At 42.1% G+C, this 23,208-nt stretch overlaps 1 protein-coding gene and 2 pseudogenes across 5 annotated transcripts in view; 2 read left to right on the forward strand and 1 right to left on the reverse strand.

The window, feature by feature from the left end:
* Positions 1 to 23,208, forward strand: part of CABCOCO1 (ciliary associated calcium binding coiled-coil 1) — a 453,528-nt gene that overhangs the window by 212,453 nt on the left and 217,867 nt on the right. For 4 of the 5 annotated variants that reach the window (XM_063961812.1, XM_063961811.1, XM_063961808.1 and 1 more), the window contains exon 6: positions 8,608 to 8,691. The exons of the other annotated variant lie outside the window; for it this stretch is intronic. In XM_063961812.1, the coding sequence (XP_063817882.1) occupies positions 8,608 to 8,691 (84 nt within the window). The remainder of the gene's footprint in view (positions 1 to 8,607; positions 8,692 to 23,208) is intronic. 5 annotated transcript variants of the gene reach the window in all.
* Positions 13,032 to 13,150, reverse strand: LOC134896314 (5S ribosomal RNA; annotated as a pseudogene).
* Positions 14,503 to 14,621, forward strand: LOC134896316 (5S ribosomal RNA; annotated as a pseudogene).

The raw sequence follows: 23,208 nt of genomic DNA on the forward strand, positions 1-23,208 counted from the left end.
TGGAAAATCCCCCCCCCCCCCCCCCCACCCCTCATAGAGCTAGCCAATAATGAATAAAAGGAATTGAACAAATCTTCTGCAGAAAGAGCTCTTATCATGTAACTCACATAGTGTTGTGCCTAATATAGTGCCAGAGAGTGGGTTCAAGGCAAATCAGAACTGAGATGTTTTAGAATTACAGAACTGCAGTACTTTGAGAACTTAGTACTGTGTAACATTTTCTGACATGTAGAGTGTAGACTCCTACCAGGAGTTTCTTGAGAGTGGAGTTTTATCTCCTGCCAGTTGCATAGTGTTACAGAATTCTACAGTGGGAAGAAGTCCAGGCATTAGAGTTGCTAGGCATTCTGGATATGATTGATGTGACTTATATAGGTCAGGACTTGGGATATGCAGTACCTCTCATGAACTCTGTGTGGTAAAAACTGAAGTAGGGGACTGGGGTTTAACCTGGTGATAGCTTCAAGTACCATTTAGTGTGTTAGATTTATTTTTTTACCTTTAAACTATAATAAAGATATTTTTTTATCTCCATGTGTTCTTGCCTATGCAATCCAAGAACCATAATAATACTCTGCATTACCTAGTGAGCGAAGTCTCTATACCTAGGTATATCAAAATCATGAACTCATTATTTAGATAACATGGCTTCAGCAAGAAAGTATGGGGTTGATGTATCAATTAGTGAAAATAGTGTACAAGTTGCCTGTAGCAGTCAATCACCTATTATTTTATAGAATGTACTTTATATATGCTACCTCAAAGCTGATTGGCTGCTGTTGGCTACTTCTCCATTGGTCCACTATTTTCACTGCTTGATACATCAACTACTGTTTGGTTGTTTTGACTATTTCTTTAATATCATGTGAACATGGTCCTGAAACAACACCCATTTTCATGCATCAAATTTTGTGCACTGTCTCAAGGCCAGTCTCAGGATGAATAGTTGTTGTTGCTGTGCTTGTTATGACTTGTTTACAGAGCTGTAGATTCTTTTGAGCAGCTTTTAAATCAATTTGTCCTCTTAGTAATAAACTAACTAAAAGTACTTTTCAGTACTAATCACAAATATTAGATCTGTAAAAAGTTAAATATTGAAAAGAATAAGAAGTTCACATTTGGCTTTGCTGGTGACCTTCGCTGAGTCACTTTGGGGTTATTTATCAATGTTTCACAGCTGTAAAAACCCAGTTAATTGAGCATGTATCTTGCATCAGATTTATGGTTCATTAAAACCACATTGACTTCAGCAGATATGCTGATGAGATCATTTCTGGAAATTGCATTCTGCTCCTCAGATACCAAAATTATATTAACAATGTAAGAATGAAATAACACGCTTAGGAGGTCTGGTGGATATCTATTGTTGCATTTTTTTAAATTTCCATGTTCCCACCTCTTAATTCCAAATGATTCATTAGATGCACATACTGTGTAAACTGCTACATTATGTACCGAATTGGTAAGAGTTTAAGTTGCTGAGGATGAGATTGCCTTTATTGCTCATTGGAACATCAGTGTCTAGGAGGATACCAGTTTAGTAACACCCATAGATAGAAAAATGGTGTATGGGGGGGGGGGGGTTACATTTAGGTCAATTAATACAAGTTGTAAGACCAGAAATTTTATTTTAATTGTGTTTGCTAGTTTTCTAAATATTTACTGTTTGTCAATTTACACATCATTATGTAGTCAACAATGATGGATTGGATACAGGGTTACTTCAGTTGTACTGTGGGACTGCTGTAATTACATTACCAAGCCAAACACCACCATTACATATTTAATAATATGATAAGCATTCAATTCCTCATATTGATTTATATTGAATATAATTATGGTAGCAGTGATGAAAACAATGTATTTATACTTTTTTTCAGTATGTAGGAAGCCATACAGAAAATAGAATAGTGTAGCTACAGCCTTTCTACATATCTGGATCCCTTGTTGGGAATTGTATCTTATTATCACACCTCTGACCACAAGATGTCACTACATGTTCCTGAATTGCCCTTTGTTTAGCTCTTATCCAGAATGGCCAATGTTATCTTGAATGAATCCATTTTGGATCCTGTTTCTTGTTTGGGCCTATAAATAGGCACTTCCTGAGTTAAACCATGATTGAATATTTTGCTTGCTCAGCTCCTGTTACTTTTTCCTGCATACTTTGCTTACCTGTGGTTACCTGCTGGTGTACCAACCTTGGCATACATCTAACCACCCGCTTGGATACTGACCTGGGCATACATCTGCTTGTTCAGCTCCTGAATACCCGACTGTTAACCTTTTGTACTTCAGGTATGTCACTAGGGACATGACAGGATACTCAAGCTCAAAATGGAGTCCGCTAAAGATATGCTAATTAAACAGCCCATTTCACGTTTAGACCATAGTGTATGCCATGCAGAATTAACATTTCTGAATGTTTCGTGAGATTTGAAACACAAACCATTTCACAATAAGCCTGGGATACACATAATGGTTTTCAATTTTTTTTTCATTTGGCTATCAACATGAAAATCGTGTTTTAGAACTGGAGAATCGACCAACTGTAGTATCGCTCTCTTTTGCTATAATTCTTCTCCCATCAGCCAGGTTTTGGGGAGACCCTCAAACATTTTGTGGATTTATTAATCAGTGCAGATGCACTTTGATTTATGGGGGTAATTCAGACCTGATCGCTTGCCAGTGTTTTTTGCAGCGATACGATCAGGTCAGAACTGCGCATGCATATACACCGCAATGCGCAGGTGCGTCGCACAGGTACAAAACGGTTCGTTGCTCTGCGATGGGTTTGTGCAAGAAATCCTTTCGCATGGGCGATCGCAAGATGATTGACAGGTAGAAGGCGTTTGTAGGTGTCAACTGACTGTTTTCTGGGAGTGGTTTGAAAAACACAGACATTCCCAAGCGTTTGCAGGGCGGGTGTCTTACGTCAATTCCGGTCCCAGACAGGCTGAAGTGATCACAGCGGCTGAGTAAGTCCTGGGTTACTCAGAAACTGCACAAAATCTTTTTGTACCACTCAGCTGCACATGCGATCGCACACTTGCACAGCTAAAATACACTCCCCGGTGGGCGGCGGCTATGTGAACGCAGGATTGCAAAAAACAGCTACCGAGCGATCAGGTCTGAATTACCCCTATATAATTCCCACTTCAAAACTGAAAAGCTAAGGTACAGTGTATTATTTTGCTACTTAAAGATGCGGCACTGGCATGAGCCCCATCCTACATTGAGACCAAGAGCCCCATATTAGAGTCTTAAAGAATTTCTCAAAGCAGTGAGCTTTACATTTGATGCCCCATACTGGAAGGAGATGGCTAAAAGGCATTACTAAAACTTCTTCAGGAGAGATGCGCATTTGCAGATTTTCAGAGATGGATTCTTGTAACCACATGAAATGCTGAAGAATAACTGTCTGTTTATTATAAAGGACTGTCTGATACTATTAAAGATGAATTGGCCCAGGCAGATGCACCATCTGAACAGGAATTATTTATCCACTATTGTGTTCAAATTGACACCTGTTAGCCAAGATGGCAAAAAAGAAGGGCCTCAGCCTGAACTCATCTAAATTATCGTGAATTTTCTGCTTGAAATTTCGGAACTGCTAAGGTGAAAAACAAACACTGAATTTGAAATGTAACCAATGCAAGTGGACACACTTCACAAACAAAGTTTAAATGAAAGATCTGAGCAGCATTATTAGGAGAACTTGTGTCTTTATTGTAGCAAACCAAATTGTCCCAGAAGACCTAGTAAAGCAGTAGCCACCTTGGTGGAGGTTGATATTTCTGATCAAGAATCTGTGATTTCTGATACCTCTCAGCAATGGAATACTTTATTCCAGTTTGTTTCCAGATCAACTCAAATTGGGTTTCTACATAAGCCATGGTAGATTCTGGTGCAAATGGCAATTTTATAGATATAATGTTTGCTAAGAGAACCAAAATAAAGCTCCTAGATAGACAGACACCCATATTGATGGAAACTGTCGATGGTTCACCCCTCAACTTCGTTACTCAGGAAACTGCATCCTCGGAACTAGCAACTGAATCAATTCTCTGAGACTGTTACATTTCTCCTGATCTCATCTCCCCAGTTTCACATTATTCTTGGAATTCCTTGGTTAGCTGTAAATAATTTAGTCATCAACTGGGTAGCAAAAAAGACTGTTTCATTCTTTCTGGAAATTGGTGTCTCTTAGACAAAAGCAAAACTCTCTTGTATAGAGGAGAACAAGAGTTGTAATTCTCCTCCTCTTGTATTGGAAAAATTGCCTCCACAATATCATGAGTTTGGCGATATTTGTCATAAAAGGAAAGATGACAAATTACCACCTCATAGTCCATTTGATTGCCTGATGGATTTGTTACCTGGGGCCACCATACCTTTTGGATACATTTACCCATTAGCTGAACCTGGAGTGAAGATCCTTAAAGAATATCTCAGTGAAAATATTATGAGAAGTTTTAGTCATCACCAGCAGGAGTGCCTATTTCATTTGTGAAAAAAGGATTGTTCAGTAAGGCCGTGCATTGATTACAGGGAACTAAAAAAATGACAAATAAAAATAATTATCCTATCCCCCTCATCTCAGAATTATTGGAGATGCATTGAACAACTAAAATTTTCAATAAGTTAGATCTACGAGGAGCATTTAACCTAATCCACATAAGACCTAGTGATGAATGGAAAACTGCATTTCGTACCAAATATGGACATTATGAAACTTTAGTAATGCCTTTTGGAATGTGTAATGCTCCTGCAACTTTCCAACATTTTATAAATGATGTTCTTCGGGATCTATTTGATCAGTTTACTGTGTATAAATTGATGACATACTAATCTTCTCAAATTCCCAGGAAGAACATCAGCAACACATGAGAACTGTGCATGAGCATCTTTGCAAGCATCAGTTATACATTAAGCTGGAGAATTGTGAATTCCATCAAACCCAGGTTCAGTTTTTGGGTTACATAATTTTGCCTCAAGGCTTAAAAATGTATACTGGCAAAATGCATGCTATAATAAATTGGCCAACTCCAAGAAATGTTAAAGAGGTACAAAGGTTTATAGGTTTTTTCGAAATCTATAGATGTTTCATTAAAGATTTACCCAATATCGTGGCACCAATTATTTTCTCAACCAAGAAGGGGTTATCCATCTGTTAGTCTCTCAAAGCTGAAAAGGCCTTTTCCTTTCTGCAGACAAAGTTTACGACAGATCCCATACCAATATATGCCAGCCCAGAGCTCCCTTTTATCCTCGAGATCAATGCTTCAGATTCTGGATTCGGGGGAAATTTTGTCACAAATAGTAAGAGAGAAGATGTTATTTCACCCTTATGTCTTTTTCTCTTGTCAAATAACTGCCTCTGAATGAAATTATGATGTAGGAGAGAAACAAATGTTGGCCATTGTGTCTGCATTGACTGAATGGAGGCATTTGCTAGAGGGGGGCTCACACCAAATATTCAATGTAATCATTTTTATTTTATTTCTTACAGAATAGGATATCACAATGGGAAAGTTTATGCTCTATGCAGAGCATATATTTATGATTCACTTCAGGTGAAGAAGAAGAAACAATTCTCCTTAAATTAAACTTTTGGGAGCTATTGGCATGGGTGAGCTGCTACCTGATATCAAAGTAAGCTACAGGACAGATCCCATTCTTTTATCTCCCTTCATTATATTTAAATCTAGCCTACAGGAAAAACTTCTGGAAGAATGAAAATTGTTTATATATATCAGCATCAGCATGATTAAGTACTACAATTTATCCACAACTCTACGTTAGCAGGCCACAAGGGTGTAGATAAAACTGAACTGTTCTGGTGGTCAAAATGTAAAAAGGATGTTAAAAATAATTGTATTATCTTCAATTATTTCTGCCCAGTATAAGTTCCCCCATAGTTCTCCACTTGGTCTCTTACAGCCACTGCTTATACCCTCTCGTCCACGGGGGTCAATTTCCTTTGATTTATTGTTGGTTTGCTGCCATCAAAAAGTATGACTACAGTCTTAGTGTGGTGGATCGACTCACAAAAATGTCCCACTTTGTGCCATGTCATGGATTACTCCCTGTGAAAGAAAGGGCAGAATTGTTGATCAAACAAGTGTTTTCACTGCATAGGGTACCTGATGGCATGATTTCAGGGAGTACAATTTACTTTACATTTTTAAAGCCAATTTTGTACGGCTCTTAATACAAGGATTAACCTGTCAATTGCCTTCTATCCACAATCAAATGGTCAAACAGAGTGACCCAACCAGACATTGGAATACTATTTTTAAGGTGTTATATTTGTCATCTGCAAAATGATTGGGTTGATGTCCTCCCAATGGCAGAGTACTCATATAATAACTCTGAACATTCATCCACCAGAGTTCTTTTTTTCTAATCTGAGGTTTCACTAGAATCTGCTTCTCAATTTTCCATAGGAATGCTGTTGCTGGTAGACTACAACCTCTACAAAGTAATCTTGATGTGTTAAAGGAAACATTGCATCATACCCAGGACAGTTATAAGAGAAGTGCTGATAGGCACCCTAAAGCTGCATCAATTTTTAAAATAAGCAATAAAGAATGGCTCTCTACACAAAATAAGTGTGCCTACTCCAGAACTAGGGCCACAATTCATAGGTATTTTTAAGATTTTAGCTCAGGTCAATCCAGATGCTTTGATTCCATGAAGATTCATCCAGTTTTACACAGCTCCCTATTGAAACTAATGATACCAAATGTGTTCACTGGGCATATCTTACCTCCCACAGTTCCTGCCTGAGCTATCACACATGAAGAGTTTCTGGTAGAAATTTTAGTTTCACACGTTTATCAAAATTTTTTTAATTTTTGATAAAATGGGATACGGCTCAGAAGACAATTCATGGGAACTAAAAGAGAATGTTCATGGCCCTCAATTATTGTGTGAAATCTGATATGTCCTGAAAAACCCAGCAAAGCACCGTCCAGAGGATGTTGTTGAAAAAGAGAATACTGTTAAGAATTATATCTGATTATGACACCTTCGACCTTAAGAGGTCACTCTTTGTCCTGATTCACCTATAGTTTTGCCCTTATCCAAGATGGCCAGTGGAATGCATATTGGACCTGTTCCCTATTTGGGCCTATAAACAGGCTCTTCCTGAGTTAAACCATGCTTGAGTATTCTGCTTGCTCAGCTCCTGTTACTTGTTCCTGCATACTTTGCTTACCTGTGATTACATGCTAGAGTTCTGACCACCTGCTTGGATACTGACCTGGGCCTGCATCTGCTTATTCAGTTCCTGAATACCCAACTAGCTGTATTCCTTCTGTCGGCTACTGAACTCCAGGTACATCACCAGGTACGTGACATCCCTTGTGCCAGTTTAGCATAATTGCTCTATAGGGATGTACGCTTTCCAGTGATTGCAGGATGTAGGTTTATATTCTTCAGAGAGGAGAGGGTTATGTATTCATATATTTAATCCTTTAATTAAATCACTCCTGAGAAAATCTGTTTAAAACATAGTTTTCTGGCGCCTAACTCCATCTACAACATGACAAGAATTGTAATAACAGCAGTTTTTAATTGGTTAAAGTACCTCACTTTTTAATTTACAGCAGGCACAATATTTGGCCTTCTTTAATCTTTTGATATCTGTCTTGTTCAAAAGATTACTTCTTTATTGGGTTAGAAATAAATTCAGTCAATTACTTTAGAGCTCCCAGGGGAGTTATATACAGCCTGAATAATTTGAACACATCTATCTTTATTAAGCATTCAATAATTTGTTCCTTTTATATCCTTACAGTATTTCTTCTGCTTTTGTCATTTAATGATTTTTGTGTTAGGTGAACATTTTGCTTTGACCTTTTCCTGTGACTCTTGTGTATTTTGGCTGAGTAATTTCACTAAGTTCACTACTGAGTAACTACATTTTCCTACCATATTTTAGTTATTTGAAAAAGATTTAAAATATCTTGTTCTGGAATATGGTTGTTATTACTACTATCACTATATGAGGGTTATTGTGTGTGTCATAACACAGAAGGGACATTGTTACCTGAGACCGTATTCTATTTGTAAACATGGCAACCATTCTGCTAGGCTATATCTGGCTGCCTTCGGTTTATTACCTTGGCTCTGTCCTTTGGAAACATTTAGGCAAGCTGTGAAATACATTGGGCACCTTTCCACTTAGAAAAGAGGATTTATTGATTTTCTGCTCCAGTGAGGAAAAAAGTGTACTCAGGCCTTACACCATGATTTTACAATGAAAATAATAGGATTATTTAATTTACAAACACCAGGCTACTATAAAAATAGATGACGGTCTGCTATAATCATAATGGAAAGGAATATAATAGAAATCAGGGGAGAATGCATGTTTAAAATCGTTTTTACAAAATTCCTCATCAGAGACTTAAAATGATTTTGCTATGGCATAACTGAAACCTCATGCTGCAAATAGAAAAACCTAGTAAAGAACAGCATTGGCTAGTCATTCCTATAGGAATAATATATTACATACCATTCTCTATTAGCACTGTGTGTTTAGGAGTTAAAGCAAGTTAAATAAAAATGTTAAATCAAAATGTCTTCTTATGTCATTAGGTTAGAAAGACTCTCATCTTGAGCAACTTCAATAACTTGATAACTTCAAAAAACTTGATAGCACTACTGTTGTCACTGCATAAGGTACAAGTTGATCTCCCTTTCTTCTTTCTTTAACCTCATCTAATGAACTTCCTCCCACTCCCACACTCACTCTCTGGAATTATTTTTCTCCCATCACTGATTTCAGGTATGCATTCACATTGTCATCTTTAAATCTCTTATCTCCTCCCAATCACACAATCCACACATCCTCTTTGGAAATCTCATCAGCTCCTTCAGCCTCCAATACAATCTTTACATTGATGAGACTCAAATCTACCTCTCTTCCTTTGACCTCTCTCCCTTGGTCCTTGTCAGGATCCATCATATGATTGGAACCCAGAATATGGTATTCTTCAAATTGCATGTGGTATCATTGTATTGTCTGTGTGATAAATTTTATTTCTTGAACTGCATACCATTCTGCAATTGACAGGTCTCCTATGCTAGGTTGTAAATGGACTGTTAACATAACTCCAAGTGGGCTAAGAGGTTATCACTATCCCCAGGAGTGCATCTGACCAGGACACTAGCCTTCCTGAGCAGGGGCCATACATCTATTTAGTAGGGACAAGAACCAGACCCCTGAGCACCAAACAGCCACCCCAGGATTTCACCTCAAAAAGGAATGGAATTTCTGTGTCCATGTGGGCTAACCCTCCCCCTCCCCCCCCCCTATGTCTTGCAAGACAACTAGGTGGAGGGTGTGTTTGATCCCTTAAGGCCAGTGTCAAAAAATCCAGCAATGAGCTGGTTAAAACAAAAAAAGAGGGAGGAAGTGAGTGCAGCTAAGGGTATAACTATCTCTCTCCATCAATGTGTGTTGTTAATTTCTTGGGTGGAAATCGGCTATGCTGGTAATGCACCATACCTCTTAACCTGTGAAATCCCTCCACAACAGAAATGCCTAAAATCTTTTCAGTAAGTGGTAGGATTCTATGATGTTACTCCTTTTTATTTTTTCTTGAGATTGTACCATGATCCGTGTGTATTCTTGAAATATTCCCAATAATCTTTGTAACACTTTTGTAATCAAAGCTATGAAGTATTCTAGGAATTAAAATAAAAATTCTAGTTCTGATTTTGTGTTTCTTAAGACCCAAGGCCTTGTGTGGCCCACATAACCGATTTTCCCAAGTATCGCAGTGTGTTTGCAGGTAAGAGCAAAAGCTTACCTCGTGCTGCAGCCCTAAAGTGATTTTTGCTGGAGTTGCTGACCGTGTTTGTATAACCCCATGTGTCCAAAGTGACCCCCACGTCACAGGCGGCAATTCACAGATTGGCATATCTGGAGTAGTGACTGGTAGGTCCGTGACAGTCATTTTCTCTTGTGTTTGTACCTGGCTTTCTGCCATCTCATCCTGTATGTTTGAGCACTTCCTTAAACTTAACATAACTAATCTATACTCATTATTTTTCCCCCTTCCATGATACCCCCCTCCCTTTGTGCTCTTTGTCTCAGTTGATATCATCTTCTCTTTTGTCCTGATGTCATCGTCAATCCCACTTTCTCTTCTGCCTACATTTAAGCAAACTCTGGATCTGGTTTTTCTTCGCTTTATATGCTACTAATACCCTATCCATGCAATCGTCCTCTCCCAAATTGACTACTGTAACCTCCTTTCTGGCTTGTCCCCTCTCCAAAACATTGTTAATACTGCCGCTCATCACATTTTCCTCTCTTTCCATGTGTCACCTCCCTAAATGCAATCCCCTACACAGCCTTTATATCCCTCTAAAAATTAAATTCAAGCTTATCTCACTTACCTATGTAGCCCTTAATCACTTCTTCCCCACCTAAATCTCTGGCCTCATCTCTAAGCACACTGCCTCCCATCCTCCACTTTCCTTCTCCTACTGCCAGCTCTCCTCTACTCTGGTCACTTCCTCCCATATTTGTCACCAAGATTTTTGTTGATGTGCTGCCTCTTCTGGAACAATCTCCATCACAAAGTCCAACTTTCTTCCACTCTCACTTATTTTAATTGTTCCCTGAAAAACACACCTTTTTAGTAAAGCCTATCAGCCTTCATCTTTACTCCTCTGTCACCCATTCCACCCCTTTTCCACTTCCTTCCCAGTTTATCCAACTGTTTATCCCCCCTTTAGAAAGTAATCCTTTGAACAGGGACTTCTTACTTCTTGTTAGTTCCTTTACACTGTCCTTACCATCGGTGCTTCTTGTCTTTGTTTACCTTTCCCTTTCAGTAATTATGACACTGTCTGCAAGCCCATACAATAGGTACAAGATCATTTATACCTTTTGTGCCTTTATGTGCAACTCACCACTACCTGCTGACTCTGTTTACCCTATCCATTCCCCTGTACTTTTCAATCCTAGTTTGTGGGTTTATCTATGATTTGTGTTCTTGTGCATTGTTTTTATGGTGTACTGATTATTATTTTTCCTCTTGAACAGCACTGTGTGTGTGTGTGTGTGTGTGTGTGTGTGTGTGTGTGTGTGTGTGTGTGTATATATATATATATATATATATATTTTTTTTTTAAGAAAAGTTTTAGATCCATGCGCTTCTCTTAGGTGAGTCTGTCTCGTAAAGTTTAGTCCACAGACCAATGTCGAATGTTCCAAATTTTAGTACACACTTCACTCCGTTTGGGCGGCTACTCAATTCCACACAGGGCAATCAGGTATATAGCCCCAAAAACCTGTAGAAAAAAGATAGAGGGGTACCAGATTATGGCTTGTAACCAAAGCACATCAATCCACTGCCTTGTATTCCTCAAACAATGCCGGAATCTCCCAACATGACCCTCTCCAGGAGGGACCGAATGTTCTGCTTTTGGACTTCCCTCTTAATTTATGATTGGCAATCATAAATTAAGAGGGAAGTACAGGAGCAGAGCATCCGGTCCCTCCTGGAGAGGGTCATGTTGGGAGATTCCAGCATTGTTTGAGGAATACAAGGCAGTGGATTTGGTTACAAGCCATAATCTGGTACGCAGTTTTGGGTGTGGAAAGATTTGGCACCCTTACTTGAAAATACTACACCATAGGTGCTTGTTCCCCTCTTTTATATATATATATATATATATATATATATGTAAAAGAAAAGGAGAATAAGGTGATTTTAAGCGACCAATGGTGTCTTAAGATTTAAAGGAGACTCGGATAAAAATTAAAAATTTAATAAAATGTAATTAACACCAATACAAAAGCGAATAAAAATATGGCCCTAAAAAAGGAGCCAAATATTAGTGAGAAATCACTAGGACTACAACAAAATATACATACAAAAATTCATATAAAAATCCAAGTTAATATAAAATTAGTATAGCAAATTAATAAAAGACAAGGGAGAAAAAAATTCCTAACAGTAAAAAGTTGGAAATAAGATCAACATAAAATTGTATAAATAAGGTTTCTTAGCTTTTTTGAGAAGGTATGTATCATAACACCAAACGCGTTTCGTCCTGCCTGGACTTCATCAAGGGGTGACTGGTAACTGGGACAGCTCATCTATATATACCTGACTAAATGAGGAAGTAGTTATTACATCACTTCCTGTCAATCAGCAGATTGAAAACTACATCACGTTTATATACATTAAAACAAAGAGATATGGGCCTGGCAGCATGGTATCCCTGTGCTGTGCAGAACCGCTTTTACAAGGAGACATTTCTGTGTTTTAGAAGGGTTAAAATCACTGTTCAAACGCGTGATCGCGGACTTCCTGTCCGGATCGTGGGTGACGTCACGTCCGCCCCACTTCCGGCGTCCGGTTATCCTCACTGCGCATGCGCCGGCTGTTGGTTGCGCATGTGGCTATTCTCCCATTCTGATGTTCAAGTTCTTTAAGGTGTTCATACAGCGGCGGCCATGTTCTTGGAGGGTATTCCCTCTATACTCTTTTCTGTTCAGTCATGTGGTCGCAGCGGCCATATTTGATGGGATTTTCCATATTTGAAATGTACTCATTGACCGAAAACAGAAAGAAATGTAATTTTAAGAATACTGTTTGTACAAATAGATCGAGTTTTTGCTAAATTCCACTTATGCTCTATTTCCCAAGTATATAAGTTCCTTAAATGGCTCATGCACATTAAATACTGATTAAAGTGCCTTATTAGGGACAGGATTAGGTGGATGATAACAGAGTATTATATAGAGGAGGAGTAATTAGGATGCCCGCTATATTTAATAGTTTACAGTATTGTGCATATTAATTACACGTGTGGTGGGTATAGTCATTCACACGCTGGAGATTATATTGTGGTTCTATGGCTGCAGACATACTGGTACGTGATCTAAGATATCCTGGTGTTAACATGACCAGTTATGTAAGAGCATACTAGCACCTTTGGTGAGCATGGAAATTCCACGTAAGAGGGTTAGTACAATATCCTCATAGTCCTTGCTCAATAGGTTACAGCACCCAGTCTTCCATGATGGTTCCCCATCTATGTACTAGCTGGGCCCAGCACTGCTTGGCTTCCAAGATCGGACGGAATTGGGCATTTCCAGTGCGGTATGGCTGTATAATTGGCACGGTTTCTTAGAGGTATCGCAACGCAACGACGTGGTAAAGGAAATGACCTAGGTGCAAAGAAATAGCAGTGGAAAAGACAGGTTGCCCAAATAGGAAGAAGGTGCGATCAGCTTACGTTACAAAAAGGGGGCTATTTCATAGCCCTCGTTGAAGCCTTCCGGGTGCAGGGTGTTGAGTTCAAATATCCAGTACATTTCCCTCCTCGATAGGAGGTTAGAAAGGTCACCGCCTCTCTCGCCCAGTGAGACTAGCTCAATGCCTTTGAAGGTTAGTTCGTCAGGGTCCGAATTATGGTGGGCGTGGAAGTGTTTCGGTACTGCGTGTGTCAGTACTTTATTTTTAATGTTTCTTATATGTTCCTGAATGCGGATTTTCAAAGGTCTTTTTGTTTTCCCTATGTATTTCATCCCACACGAGCACTCCAGCATATAGATCACTGACACCGTATTACAGTTGATGAACTGCTTGATCTTGTAGTCCTTAGGTCCGTTGGTTTTTTTGAAGGTTTTCCTATTAGGGTGTACGTATCGGCATACATTGCAGCTGCCACATTTATAACTTCCAATCTTTCAAAACGGTGTTCTCATGTCTGCTGTACACCATTAAGAAAACCCTAAAAAAACACTGGAACATCCTCCTTATGGATCCCGTTTTGAAAGATTATCTCCCAAAGGATCCTGTAGTGGTATTTAGGAAATCACAAAATCTCAAAGATCTGGTGGCACCAAGCATGTTGAGGAACCCGGAAATACGATCAAGCATGCCTAAATGCGTTGGAAGTTATAAATGCGGCCGCTGCAATGTATGCCGATACGTACACCCTAATAGGAAAACCTTCAAAAAAACCAACGGACCTAAGGACTACAAGATCAAGCAGTTCATCAACTGTAATACGGTGTCAGTGATCTATAAGCTGGAGTGCTCGTGTGGGATGAAATACATAGGGAAAACAAAAAGACCTTTGAAAATCCGCATTCAGGAACATATAAGAAACATTAAAAATAAAGTACTGACACACGCAGTACCGAAACACTTCCACGCCCACCATAATTCGGACCCTGACGAACTAACCTTCAAGGGCATTGAGCTAGTCTCACTGGGCGAGAGAGGCGGTGACCTTTCTAACCTCCTATCGAGGAGGGAAATGTACTGGATATTTGAACTCAACACCCTGCACCCGGAAGGCTTCAACGAGGGCTATGAAATAGCCCCCTTTTTGTAACGTAAGCTGATCGCACCTTCTTCCTATTTGGGCAACCTGTCTTTTCCACTGCTATTTCTTTGCACCTAGGTCATTTCCTTTACCACATCGTTGCGTTGCGATACCTCTAAGAAACCGTGCCAATTATACAGCCATACCGCACTGGAAATGCCCAATTCCGTCCGATCTTGGAAGCCAAGCAGTGCTGGGCCCAGCTAGTACATAGATGGGGAACCATCATGGAAGACTGGGTGCTGTAACCTATTGAGCAAGGACTATGAGGATATTGTACTAACCCTCTTACGTGGAATTTCCATGCTCACCAAAGGTGCTAGTATGCTCTTACATAACTGGTCATGTTAACACCAGGATATCTTAGATCACGTACCAGTATGTCTGCAGCCATAGAACCACAATATAATCTCCAGCGTGTGAATGACTATACCCACCACACGTGTAATTAATATGCACAATACTGTAAACTATTAAATATAGCGGGCATCCTAATTACTCCTCCTCTATATAATACTCTGTTATCATCCACCTAATCCTGTCCCTAATAAGGCACTTTAATCAGTATTTAATGTGCATGAGCCATTTAAGGAACTTATATACTTGGGAAATAGAGCATAAGTGGAATTTAGCAAAAACTCGATCTATTTGTACAAACAGTATTCTTAAAATTACATTTCTTTCTGTTTTCGGTCAATGAGTACATTTCTAATATGGAAAATCCCATCAAATATGGCCGCTGCGACCACATGACTGAACAGAAAAGAGTATAGACGGAATACCCTCCAAGAACATGGCCGCCGCTGTATGAACACCTTAAAGAACTTGAACATCAGAATGGGAGAATAGCCACATGCGCAACCAACAGCCGGCGCATGCGCAGTGAGGATAACCGGACGCCGGAAGTGGGGCGGACGTGACGTCACCCACGATCCGGACAGGAAGTCCGCGATCACGCGTTTGAACAGTGATTTTAACCCTTCTAAAACACAGAAATGTCTCCTTGTAAAAGCGGTTCTGCACAGCACAGGGATACCATGCTGCCAGGCCCATATCTCTTTGTTTTAATGTATATAAACGTGATGTAGTTTTCAATCTGCTGATTGACAGGAAGTGATGTAATAACTACTTCCTCATTTAGTCAGGTATATATAGATGAGCTGTCCCAGTTACCAGTCACCCCTTGATGAAGTCCAGGCAGGACGAAACGCGTTTGGTGTTATGATACATACCTTCTCAAAAAAGCTAAGAAACCTTATTTATACAATTTTATGTTGATCTTATTTCCAACTTTTTACTGTTAGGAATTTTTTTCTCCCTTGTCTTTTATTAATTTGCTATACTAATTTTATATTAACTTGGATTTTTATATGAATTTTTGTATGTATATTTTGTTGTAGTCCTAGTGATTTCTCACTAATATTTGGCTCCTTTTTTAGGGCCATATTTTTATTCGCTTTTGTATTGGTGTTAATTACATTTTATTAAATTTTTAATTTTTATCCGAGTCTCCTTTAAATCTTAAGACACCATTGGTCGCTTAAAATCACCTTATTCTCCTTTTCTTTTACACTTTACATGAAGCACTTTACCAATGCTTCTCTCTTTAAGGTGGAGCTGACGCCCAAATATATTTAAGGGAGTGTCTGAAATAAGGAGACCACTTTTTATTCACAATACCCTGGTCTGCACTCTAGTACAGTTTGGTATCGCGGTTAAGCGCCGACAAGCCTTCCCCCATCACAATATATATATATATATATGTGGGGTGCTAGACCCGGCACTCACCCTGTTTCTTTTTGCTCCGGTGCCCTCTGGAGACATTAACATTAAACCAGTAGAGACATGCAGCGGCACTCAGAGACTCCTCCCAAATGATTAAAGTGCAGACTGTAATTTATTGCATCGTGAAAAGAGTGACCAACGTGGCACCCCTTTGTCAAGGTGATACAAATGTGGTGCAAAACAACATACCTTAAATAAGATGAAAAGACCCGCTAACGAGACACACGCCAGAGAAAGGGGATGGGAACAACTTCCGACCCTGACTTCTCCAGGCGTGATGACGTCAGATCGCTCCTGCGTCGTGGGCCGTCGTTTTCCTGGAAACCAAAGCATGCACGGTAGCCTTGGCAACCGGCGCTAGTGTGTTATCCAGACATCGGATAGACGCGGGCGCCCCTGTGTGCATAAACAAAACAAGACAAGTGCATAAATATAAACAGTGTTAAGACTATAATAAAATAGACTAAGCGAACAGGTTATTTCTGAGGATCTACTGTTTGAAACACCACTGGTGGCTGTAAATGTACTGATAGGGGAAAGTTATGATGGGAGACGCAAGGCCTAACTTGACACACTGTACATGACAAATGATGGAAGCACAAAATACGTAAGCACAGCTGTACTGCTGTGCATAAACATTGCATGTATATGTTACATTCTTGGTGGTCTGAACAAAGAGGTGTAGTGTAGCAACTCCAAAGTACCAGAACGTGACGCTGAAGTAATGGCCAAATGTGATGGTAACCCCTAGCAACCTACCTCCGTTGTTTCACCCGCGTGGTCAGTTCACGCCTGCAAGACTATGGTTTCTTGGGCCTCCAGCAGCCGCGTTTAAAGGGCGGATTAGGTCTGCCCAACTCCGATGCCCTAGGTCTTAATGTGAGACAAGGCGTGAACCGAGATGGGATGATAACAAGGGGACCTCTAACTAAACAAAGCAGAGAGCCAGGGGCTACCAAGAAACCCAAAACTAAATATATGTGCGGCACGTCGCCAAAGAAAAATAACAACAAAGGTTCCACTGTCCACACCCTACACGGCACCGTCGTGTACCGGGGAGGACAGCGAGATCAGAAACCTCCGCAAAACACCAGCAACAAAATAAACACAAGGACTCAGCGACCTAGGCTGCAAGACGCGGCAGGAGCCACTACTCACGAAACCGGGAGAGAACCCCAACGAGCGAGAACCCTGAGATGACTGTTACAGGTACACTCGACTAGAGAACTGGAAAGATTCCCACGACCGGCTTCTGAACTCCTGGACTCAGGACCACAGGGAGCAGGATCGACCAGATAACATCACGCTGGACAATGAACTCTGCAGGGCAGGAACAGCATACAGGAAGCTATCACCGGCAAGGCTGCAATGTGCTGGTTCCAATAAAAAGGCCCTGCTGGCCAATAACAGGAGAGCCAGCAAGACCAGCCCCCAGACCCTAATTGATAGTTGTCGTGCAGCTGCCCTGATGCACGAACAACTAATCAGGTGCAATCAGTATCTGGCAACGGGGAACGTGGTCCACTAGTGGCGTCCCAGTTGCCATGGACCCGGCGGCTGTGGACGCCCGGCGTCCTAGCGTTGCCAGGGACCCAGCGGATACAGCATGCACGGCGTCCTGGCGTTGCTAGGTACCGGTCGGGCGAAGAGGGAGGTGCGGCGGCCGTGACCGTCACTTGGAAAGAGTCGGAGCGGCGCCACGGACCGCCGCGCCTAACAGTACCCCCCCCCCCTTGAGGAGGGGTTAAAGAACCCCTAAAGCCGGGTTTCTGAGGAAATACCTGAAAGAATAATCTCTTCTATTTAGGGGCATGTAAATCCTTATCCTGGACCCAAGACCTTTCTTTCGGGCCATAGCCTTTCCAGTGAACCAAAAAATGAAGCCGGCCCCGAGAAACCTTGGAATCTAAAACCTTCTCCACCAGGAACTCTTGTTGACCCTGAACATCCACCTAAGGTCTACCCTGGGAAGTCTTCCGAGGGAATCTCCTGGAAAAAATATATTGCTTCAGAAGAGAACAGTGAAAAGTGTTGCCAATTTTGAGTTATTTAGGCAACCGTAGCCGAAAAGCCACTGGATTGACTTTCTTTACAATAAGAAACGGTCCAATAAATTTGCGTCCCAATCTAGCCGAGGGTTGTCGGAGCTTGATGTTACGGGTTGACAACCACACCTTATCTCCCACCTTAAAAGTGCACGGGCGTCGGAACCTATCCGAAAAAAATTTCTCTCGGAAGGCAGCCTTTTTCCAAATCATTCTGAGATGGGAAGTTAAGGTCAATGAAGAGACTGGAAAATGAGGATAAAAGGAATTGGCTCTAGGTTGAAAGCCCAGGACCGAAAAGAAAGGAGATTCCTTGGTGGAAGAATGGCAAGAGTTAGTATAGGCAAACTCGGCCAAAGGAAGAAATTCAGACCAATCATTCTGAAGTTTGGCCGAATACAGACGTAAATACTCTTTTAATGACTGATTAACCCATTCAGTTTGTCCGTTAGAATGCGGATGGTATCCAGATGTTAAAGAGAGTTTCATATTTAATGAGGCATAAAAACGTTTCCAGAAATGGGCAATGAATTGTGGTCCCCGGTAAGAGAAAATATCCACGGGTAAACCATGGAGCCTGAAGACATGGCGGAGAAAAAAAACTGCCAAAACATGAGCGGAGGGTAATCGGGGAAGAGCAATGACGTCGGCCATCTTACTAAAACGGTCTAATACCACCGAAATGACCCGGAATCCAGCTGAAAGAGGAAGGTCGACCACAAAATCCATGGAAATATGTGACCATGTCCTGAGAGGGATGGCTAGAGGCATGAGTTGCCCAACCGGCAACGATCGGGATATCTTGTGCTGAGCACAAACCTGACAAGAAAGGACAAATTCCCTTACGTCCTTAGAAAGATTAGGCCACCACACTGAGCGAGAGGCTAACTCTAAGGTTTTAGTAATACCCGGATGACCAGAAACCTTATTATCATGAAATTCAGCTAGAACAGTGCCTCTCGGAAATTCAGGGACGAAGAGACGATCCGCAGGAGTGACACTGGGAGCCTGCTGCTGAAGCTGGACTAGCTGTGTAAATAAATCCTGTGTGAGGCCAGCCCGGATGACGAACGATGAGACAATGGGTGTTGTAGCCGGGTGGTTATTGTGAACCGGAAGAAAACAACATGACAGGGCATCAGCCTTCATATTCTTGGAACCGGGCCTCAAGTTGATGATAAACCTGAATCGAGTAAACAACAGCGCCCAATGTGCCTGTCGAGCATTTAGCCGTTTAGCTGACTCAATATACTGCAGATTCTTGTGGTCAGTGAACACAGTAATGGTATGCCTTGCTCCTTCCAGCCAGTGCCTCCACTCCTCGAAGGCCCATTTAACTGCCAGCAATTCTCGATTACCAACATCATAGTTGGATTCTGCGGAGGAGAATTTTCTGGACATGAAGGCACATGGGTGTAATTCCAGAGACTCCGGGTCTTCCTGAGAAAGGATGGCTCCCACTCCAACTTCTGAGGCATCCACCTCGACAATAAAGGGGGAGATCTGGGTTAGGGTGTCTAAGTACTGGAGCTGAGACAAAGGACTGTTTTAAGGCCAGAAAGGCAGACTTGGCTTGAGGCGACCAATTGGAAGGGTCCGCTCCTTTTTTAGTCAATGCCACAATAGGAGCAACTAAATCCGAGAAGGTATGAATAAAACGCCTATAATAATTTGCAAACCCTAAAAAGCGCTGGATTGCCTTTAAGTTTGTGGGTTGTGTCCAATTTAGGATTGCCTGGAGTTTCTTTGGTTCCATGTAAAACCCCGTTGGAGAAATAATATACCCCAAGAAGGACACTTCTGTGATGTGGAAATCACATTTCTCCAGTTTGGCGTACAAATAATTCTCCCGTAACCTCTGATGGACCAGTCGCACATGGGTAATATATTGTACTGAGGACTCTGAGTAAATCAAAATGTTGTCTAAATAAACGACTACGAACTTTCCTAGAAAGTCGCGAAGGACATCGTTAATGAGATCCTGAAATACAGCAGGAGCATTAGACAGACCAAATGGCATTACCAGGTATTCATAATGTCCCGACTGTGTGCTGAAAGCCGTCTTCCACTCACCCCCAGATCTTATTCGGATGAGGTTGTAAGCATCTCTAAGATCGATTTTGGAGAAAATGACGGCAGTACGGAGCTGATCAAACAGTACCGAAATCAGTGGCAAGGGGTAGGTGTTTTTTACAGAAATCTTATTCAACGCCCGATAATCAATACATGGTCTGAGCGACCCATCTTTTTTCTCAACAAAAAAGAATCCTGCACTCAATGGGGATTTCGAGAGCCTAATAAAGCCCTTCTTCAGGCTCTCCTGAACATAATCATCCATTGCCGTAGTTTCCGGGCCAGACAGGGCATATAGTCTCCCTTTGGGCAGAGAGGTACCGGGAACTAGGTCAATGGCGCAGTCATAGGACCGATGAGGAGGCAGAATATCCGCATTACCTTCGGAAAAAACATTGGCAAAGTCCTGATATTCCAAAGGAATAAGCTCTGGGGTGACAGCCGCAACCCGGGCTGGACAGGAAATACATTCCTTAACACAAAAGGAATCCCATCGGGAAATCTCCCCAGACCGCCAATCTATGGTGGGATTATGAAAGGCAAGCCAGGGGTGACCTAATACGACGGGAACAGTCGGACAATGGGTAAGATAGAACTCAATTTTCTCCGAATGTAGGGCCCCTACTGTCAGTTGTACTGGAGGTGTGCGGTGAGTAATTACCCCATTAGAAAGTGGACCACCATCCAAGCCGTGCATGGTGATACGTTTATCCAAAGGTATCTGCGGAATGCCCAAAGCCTGAGCCCAAACAAGATCCATAAAATTTCCTGCAGCTCTGCTGTCAACGAAGACCGACACCAACGAACTGAGACTACCGAAGGACATTTTTACAGGAATTAACAAGGAATCGTTAGAGGAGATTAATTGCAGACCCAAGTGAACCCCCTCACAATTCACTTGGTCAGAGCGTTTCCCTGCTTATTTGGGCAATTACGCGCAACATGTCCCTTGCCACTACAATATAAGCAGAGTCCAGAACTTAGCCTTCTGGCTCTTTCCTCTGGGGACAGCCGGGAGAGACCCATTTGCATGGGCTCCTCGACGTCCTCAGGGAAAGCATACACACATGGACTAGGCCTGAAATTAGCTCCTCTTTCAGCCCTCCGCTCTCGGGAACGACAATCAATTTTAATAGCAAGCTCCATGAGTTTATCTAAAGTCTCTGGAGCGGGGTACTGAAGGAGACTGTCTTTGATAACTTCAGACAAACCGAGGCGAAACTGATTGCGCAGAGCCGGGTCGTTCCAGCCACAGTCGTTCGACCAACGGCGAAATTCGGTACAATACGCCTCTGCGGGATTTTTTCCCTGTTTAAGTGCACGCAGGTGGCTCTCAGCTGACGCTTCTCTATCAGGGTCATCATACAAAAGGCCTAAGGACTTAAAAAAGTAATCTACTGATAGCAAGGCTGCGTCATCGTCTTTTAACCCAAAAGCCCAGGTTTGCGGATCGCCTTGGAGCAAAGACATCACAATCCCGACCCGTTGAGACTCAGTACCATAGGATCGGGGCCTTAAACGTAAATAAAGTTTACAAGCTTCCTTGAAATTAAAAAAATCCTTTCGGTTACCCGAAAAGCAGTCAGGAAGATGCATCTTTGGTTCAGGAATCATAACCGGGGAGGCTCGTAAAAGATCTTCCTTCGATCTCACCCGAAGGGTAAGATCCTGAACCATCTGAGTGAGTTCCTGAATCTGATTGGCCAAAAGCTGGCTAGGATTCGGTCCTAATACTGCTGGATTCATGAGGCCGAATTTCAAGGCCACCCAGATACAAATAACCCCCTTTTTTTTTTGTGGCCGGTGATAATGTTACGTTCTTGGTGCTCTGAACAAAGAGGTGTAGTGTAGCCACTGCAAAGCACCAGAACGTGACGCTGAAGTAATGGCCAAGTGTGATGGTAACCCCTAGCAACCTACCTCCGTTGTTTCACCCGTGTGGTCAGTTCACGCCTGCAAGACTATGGTTTCTTGGGCCTCCGGCAGCCGCGTTTGAAGGGCAGATTAGGTCTGCCGAACTCCGATGCCCCCAGGTCTTAATGTGAGACAAGGCGTGAATCGAGACGGGATGATAACAAGGGGACCTCTAACTTAACAAAACAGAGAGCCAGGGGCTACCAAGAAACCCAAAACTAAATATATGTGCGGCACGCTGCCAAAGAAAAAGAACAACAAAAGTTCCACTGTCCACACCCTACACGGCACCGTCGTGTACCGGGGAGGACAGCGAGAGCGGAAATCTCCGCAAAACACCAGCAACAAAATAAACATAAGGACTCAGCGACCTAGGCCGCAAGACGCGTCAGGAGCCGCTACTCACGAAACTGGGAGAGAACCCCAACAAGCGAGAACCCCGAGATGACTGTTACAGGTGCACTCGACTAGAGAACTGGAAAGATTCCCACGACTGGCTTCTGAACTCCTGGACTCTGGACCACAGGGAGCAGGATCGACCAGATAACAGCACACTGGACAATGAACTCTGCAGGGCAGGAACAGCATACATGAAGCTATCACCGGCGAGGCTGCAATGTGCTGGTTCCAATAAAAAGGCCCTGCTGGCCAATAACAGGAGAGCCAGCAAGACCAGCCCCCAGACCCTAATTGATAGTTGTTGTGCAGCTGTCCTGCTGCACAAACAACTAATCAGGTGCAATCAGTATCTGGCAACGGGGATCGCGGTCCACTAGTGGACCCGGCGGCTGTGGACGCCCGGCGTCCTAGCGTTGCCAGGGACACGGCGGCTACAGCACGCACGGCGTCCTGGCATTGCTAGGTACCGGGCGGGCGAAGAGGGAGGTGCGGCGGCCATGACCATTGCTTGACAACAGTCGGAGCGACGCCACAGACCGCCATGCCTAACAGTATATGAATATATATGCAGGACCGTAATATAACTATATCTACTTCTGAATAAATGCATATAACATCCTAA

This window comes from Pseudophryne corroboree, chromosome 3 (genome assembly GCF_028390025.1).
Source record: "Pseudophryne corroboree isolate aPseCor3 chromosome 3, aPseCor3.hap2, whole genome shotgun sequence".
Lineage (NCBI taxonomy): Eukaryota > Metazoa > Chordata > Amphibia > Anura > Myobatrachidae > Pseudophryne > Pseudophryne corroboree.